This window comes from Micromesistius poutassou (genome assembly GCF_964030765.1).
Source record: "Micromesistius poutassou genome assembly, chromosome: 17".
Classification (NCBI taxonomy): Eukaryota; Metazoa; Chordata; class Actinopteri; order Gadiformes; family Gadidae; genus Micromesistius; species Micromesistius poutassou.
In genome coordinates, this window is record NC_140287.1 from 1,038,681 (window position 1) to 1,044,507 (window position 5,827).

The following is a 5,827-nucleotide window of genomic DNA, read 5'->3' on the forward strand; positions in this document are numbered from 1 at the left end:
TAATTAAAATCACCAAATATAAATATAGAAAACTGTACATACAAAAGGGAATATAACTATATATATAATTACAAATATGTACATTTAGCTACAAAGCTAGAAATATATACAAAACATGTTTTTCTTTTTTCTTTTTTGGGGGGGGGGGGGTTGTGTGTGTGTGTGTGTGTGTGTGTGTGTCTAGATGTAATCATGTTCTCCCAGGCAAATGTCCAGTCCTGCAGGAGCAGACACCTGGGCAGCAAGCCTCTCTTGCGATGCATTTCCCGACAGGTCCCTCTCTTCTGCCTCCACCGGGTCACCTGGGGCCCTCCTCCTCCCCCCCTCCTCCTCCTCCTCCTCCTCCCCTGCTGCCATGCAGATGTTGTGCAGGATGCAGCAGGCACCAGCCACCTTGGGGGCAGACAGAGACCGGATCTCCAGAGAGCGCAGGAAGATGGCCCGCCAGCGCGTTTTCAGGATTCCAAATGACCTCTCCACAATGTTCTGCCCTCTGGCGTGGTGCCCGTTGTACCGGGCTTCAACGTTACCTGGTAATCAGAATTTGCATGGATGTATCAGTGTCACCAAACTAACCATTTGTTTCTGCCCATGTGTGACATAAGAGAGGGTTCTTACTGGCTACAGGGTGGCGGTATGGCGTCATGATGGCCACGGGACGCCTCAGGCATGGGTACCCTCCATCACCCAGCAGGAAGTACCCAGTGGGTGGGTACAGGGCCTCTCTGTAAAACGGAGAACGCCGGAGCACAAGTGCATCATGCACCGACCCCGGGTTCCCGACGTAAATGTCAATGAATTGCCCGTTTCCCTTGCATATACCCTGCAGAATGATGGAGGTGAAGAGCTTCCTATTAAAGTAGCTCTTCTTCTGCTCTGCAGGTGGCAAGACCCTAATGTGGCTCCCATCAATGGCCCCAGCAGCACATCTGAAGGCCTCGTGACCTGCAAGGCGAGCAAAGCCAGCCCCCACCTCCTCCATCTCCTCAGCCTTGGGGAAATGAATCACCCTGTGGAGGATGGCCATCATCTCCTCCACCACGCCGTGGACCGTCCTACAGACTGTGGACAGGAGCATCCCAAATATGTCTGCCGTCACCCTGTAAGACGCTCCACAGGCCAGCCAGTACACAGTCACCAGCACCTCCACCTCATGGCTCCATCCATGGCCTTTTTGCCGCAAGGCAAGCAGCCGGTTGGAGCTCTCCCTGGAGAGCCTGAAGGCTGGCTTCAGGTCCCGTCCAGAGAAAAACACAGCCAGGACAGGCACGGTGGTGTTCAGCTGTGTGTACAGCTGTGAGCCGCTTTGGTCCTGAAACCAAAAAAATAATAAGTATATTTTTATATACCGGTATATGCCATGGTTAGGTTCATATATTTGTATATTTAGTGCTTATTCGTGTATTTTAATGTACAATAAATAGCAATTATGCATTGAATATGTATTGTCTACTATGAATTGTTAAAGTATAGCAGAATTAAAAATCCATTTAACATTTTACTTGTTTGATCAGTAAAAAAGTAAGGATAAATTCACCAGAGGAATCTTTTCTAGGCCTATATCCATATAGCATTTTTTATACATTTCAGCCTGTTCTATATGTTGTGTGTAGCTGTAAGGGGCTTCAACTTTCAACCCTGTGGTCAAATGACAAATTCACCCATTACAGTCAAGTGCATATATCAATATTAATCGATAAATTGAAAGGTTAAAAACAAGCCCTATCAATAAAACACATACGTGAGCCTCAGACAGACGACTGAGGACGGCTCGTCTCCTTAGCGTCCTCCGCCTCCTCCTAGCTCTCCGGCCACCGATCCGCCTCCTCGGTTGGGCAGCCTCCTCTTCTGCCAGCTGATGGAGGAAACCCATCGCGGCAACGGAAATCCCTGTTGGATTCATCCGACGTGTGTGTGTGTGTGTGTTTCTATGCTAATATGTAATAACTCGCTCGTTCGTAAAAATCAACCCTACTCTCCAAACTACTTCGCTACAATCTTTTCCCCGCCACTGACCTTTTATATGTAGGGTAGATGCCGGCACGCGCATCTGTAGGGGAGAGTGGGGTAAGTTGTGCCAGTGGGGAAGTAGTGCCACCCCTCGTTTCTCAAAAACCATAGAAAAAATTGGTCATGTGACCACATTTTTTTGAAGAGCCATCCATTTGACTCATCCTGCAAAGAAAGAAGACACATGGAATGAGAGGTATGCACCTTTAAGCTCAAAAAACTGTTTTTTGCCTTTCAAAGTAAAACTTCTATGATCAAGGTTTTTTGATTGTTGCATCTGAACAATTATAGACAAGTTTGAAAACATTTGACACATGTTTTAGTGCTTTAGTATGCCACACTATGAGTCTATACATTTAGCACAATGTTATCCCTAAACTGCTGAATCATGCTAGTTTTGCAAAATGGTGGGGGTGGGGTGATTTGTGCCGAAGGGCCTTAATCATAACTAGGGGTGAGTTGTGCCACTGGCACAACTCACCCCTAGTTATGATTATTATTATATTTACTATTTTATTGGAATTGTTGATTTTATTCTTACATTTTATCACTAAAGCTATGTGACATTCTTAATTTTAGACCAAAACCCATCATGCCACGCATTTATAAACTGAAGACAGACAGGGCTTCAACTCCTATTGTGGATTTGGACAGAGCAGCGAAAGAGGTGCAACACAACAGGGGAAGTCCATACGTCAGGTGGCAAGGGATATGAAGATCTGCAGGATGACCTTGAAAAGATTTATGGAGAAGAAAAAGAGAGGAGAAGTAACAAAGACAGGGTATCAGAGAACAGGACATGCCAACCAAGTCTTCAATGAAAACATGGAGACAGAGCTGGCAGATCATATAAAAGCACTAGCAGCAATGTTTCACGGTATAAGTGCCATGAAATGCCGTGAACTGGCTTTTGAGTATGCACAAAGAAATGCCATTGATATCCCCGCCAGCTGGATCAGAGAGGAAAAAGCAGGTTAGGTTAAGTGTGCATTTATTAAGAAAACGTAATAGGGAACATTACAATTATTTCCATAGCTTCAACTTATCTAAATCTGAATGTAAACTGCAATGGTTCAATAAGGGAAAATGAAGCGATACCCTTTATGCTAATAAACTTTTAACCTTTTCTAGGCCATGATTGGTTCATGTACTTTAAAGCACGCCACCACATGTCATGCCACAGTTCTTTGATAACCTCTCTACAGTGATGGACAGGTAATAATCATTTGGCCTTGACATGGTGATAGGATTACATGTCCGTCACACACACACACACACACACACACACACACACACACACACACACACACACACACACACACACACACACACACACACACACACACACACAGCCTAAAACTGCGAGTTAAACTTCTCTGATCAACAGCACTAACTTTAATCTCATTTCAGGCATAGCTTCCCTCCACACATGACGTACAACATGGACGAAACTGGTGTGACTACGGTGCAGACACCCACGCAGATTGTCACAGAGAAAGGGAAGAAACAAGTGGGTTCAGTTACATCGGCTGAAAGAGGAGAGCTTGTCACTGTAGCCTGTGCAGTAAACGCCACTGGAAATGCAGTCCCACCCATGTTTATTTTCCCGCGTGTCCGTTTCAAAGAATACTTCATGAACGGATCACCTGCAGGATCCATAGGTCATTCTACAAAGTCTGGATGGATGAATGAAGAAGCCTTCACCATCTTCCTGGAGCACTTCATCCGCCACACCAACTGCTCCATCGATCACCCAGTCCTGCTCATTCTGGACAACCATAAATCTCACATCTCACTGAAGGCGGTGACAACTGCTAAAGAAAATGGTGTAGTTATGCTCACCCTGCCACCTCACACCTCAAACCGTTTGCAACCATTGGACAAAACAGTGTATGGACCACTGAAAACTTACTTCAACAGAGCGACGGATGGTTGGATGCGCACACATCCTGGTCGAACCGTATCGATTTATGAGGTTGCAGAACTTGTTAAGCAAGCATTTATGCCTGCAATGACACCCACAAATATCACATCCGGATTCAGAGCAACGGGCATATTCCCGTTCAACAGGAATATCTTCCCAGATGAAGCTTATGCCCCATCAATGGTGACAGACAGGCCAAACCCAGAAGTGCCCTCCACCAGTGCTGCTTCTGACCTGCCTGTACCATCACACAAGGAGCCAACCCATGCCACAGGTCTTGAAGCAGGTGTAGATCCAGGGGAGCCACCTGCCACTCTTCAGGAACCAAATCTCAAGTGACGATACTGGTTCTTGTGCTCATTTGGGTTATGTGTCTCCAGAAGTCATACATCCTCTGCCAAAAGCCACAACAAGAAGGCCCAGAATGATAAGAAAGAACGTAAAAACAAGAATCGTGACCGACACACCTGAGAAGATGGAGCTGGAGAAGGCACACAAAGAAAAAGAAGATGAAAAGGCTGAAAAGAAAAAGATTGAAAGGCAGAAGAAAAGGGCTCTGAAAGGCTCACATCAAACCAAAATCAAGAAGAAAAAAGGTTGTGTACAGTAGCTCAGAAGAAAGCACCATGGGCATTCCACTTGAGGACACCACTGACGATGAAGCAGAAGATGACCTGGAGAACACACACAACAGAGAAAATAAAAGGGCTGAAAAGGAGAAAAGGAATGAATATAAGAAGAAAGGGGCTCTGAAAGGGTTTAAACCAACCAAGCCCAAAAAGAAAGTGGTTGTCTACAGTAGCTCAGAAGAGTCTGACATCTCCATTCCACTTAACGACACCACTGATGAGAGTTCAGATGGCCAGAATGATGATGATGATGATGGTGACAAAGATCTGTCTGCTGGTGACTTTGTTATTGTGAGCTTTGCAGGTAAAACTGCAACCTATAATTACATTGGATTGATGGAGAAGGTTGATGATGCCGACATCAGTGCAAAATTTCTAAGGCAAAGTTGCAAGAGGTCTGTGGATGGAAAGCCCATCTTCACATTTAAAGACAACGATGAAGGAGTCATCCCTAGAGGTGATGTGCTAAAAAGACAACACCAAAAAAATGTGTCATCATCTGCAGCCATCTTGGCAGCCATCTTGATTCCAATTGTCAATGGAGATGGAAAAGTCATTTATTTTAGAGGGTGGATTTGGTGCCAATAAGGAGGATTTCAGTTTTATCACTGTTGAGCTTGAGAAAGTTTTGGGAGAACCAGGATCTGATTTCCTGAAGGCAATCCGAGAGGGAGGTGGGCGGGAGGGATGTGGTGGGTTTGGTGGACAAGTAGAGCTGGGTGTCATCTGCATAGCAATGGAACTGAATACTATATTTGTGGAAAAAATGGCCAAGGGGGAGGAGACACATAATGAACAGGAGGGGTCCAAGGACAGAACCTTGGGGTACACCAGAGGAGGGGATGGAAGAATGGATCTTAATGTTTTGAGTTGGACAAACTGAGTATGGCCAGAGAGATATGATTTAAACCAGTCCAGGGGTTTATCAGATATTCCAAGGGAGGCTAATCGGTCGATGAGAATGGTGTGGGAAATGGTGTCAAAAGCTGCACTCGAAGAACGGTGAGTAGTCCAGAGTCCGCAGCCATGAGGAGCTCATTGGTTATTTTAACAAGAGCTGTTTTCGGTGCTATGAAGTGGGTGAAACCCTGATTGGAACTGTTTGTAGAGACTATAGAGCTCGTAAGTCCCGCCCCTTCCGGGGGTCCCCATGGGACCTATTAGATGGTAAAATATGAATGGGTTTCAATGGAGATAAAGTCATTATTTTCTGGTCCCAGTTTTTATATGCCCCGGATTACACATGTTGTTTGTGGATTTAAAT

The 5,827-nt window shown here is 45.3% G+C and overlaps 1 protein-coding gene across 1 annotated transcript; it reads left to right on the forward strand.

The window, feature by feature from the left end:
* Window positions 1-3,217: 3,217 nt before the first annotated feature.
* On the forward strand, window positions 3,218-3,914 carry LOC311361846 (uncharacterized protein; the record flags this gene model as incomplete). The annotated part of the gene is given in 3 exon segments (XM_084481660.1): window positions 3,218-3,225; window positions 3,421-3,868; window positions 3,870-3,914. Coding segments are annotated over 3 exon segments (501 nt in total).
* Window positions 3,915-5,827: the final 1,913 nt, after the last annotated feature.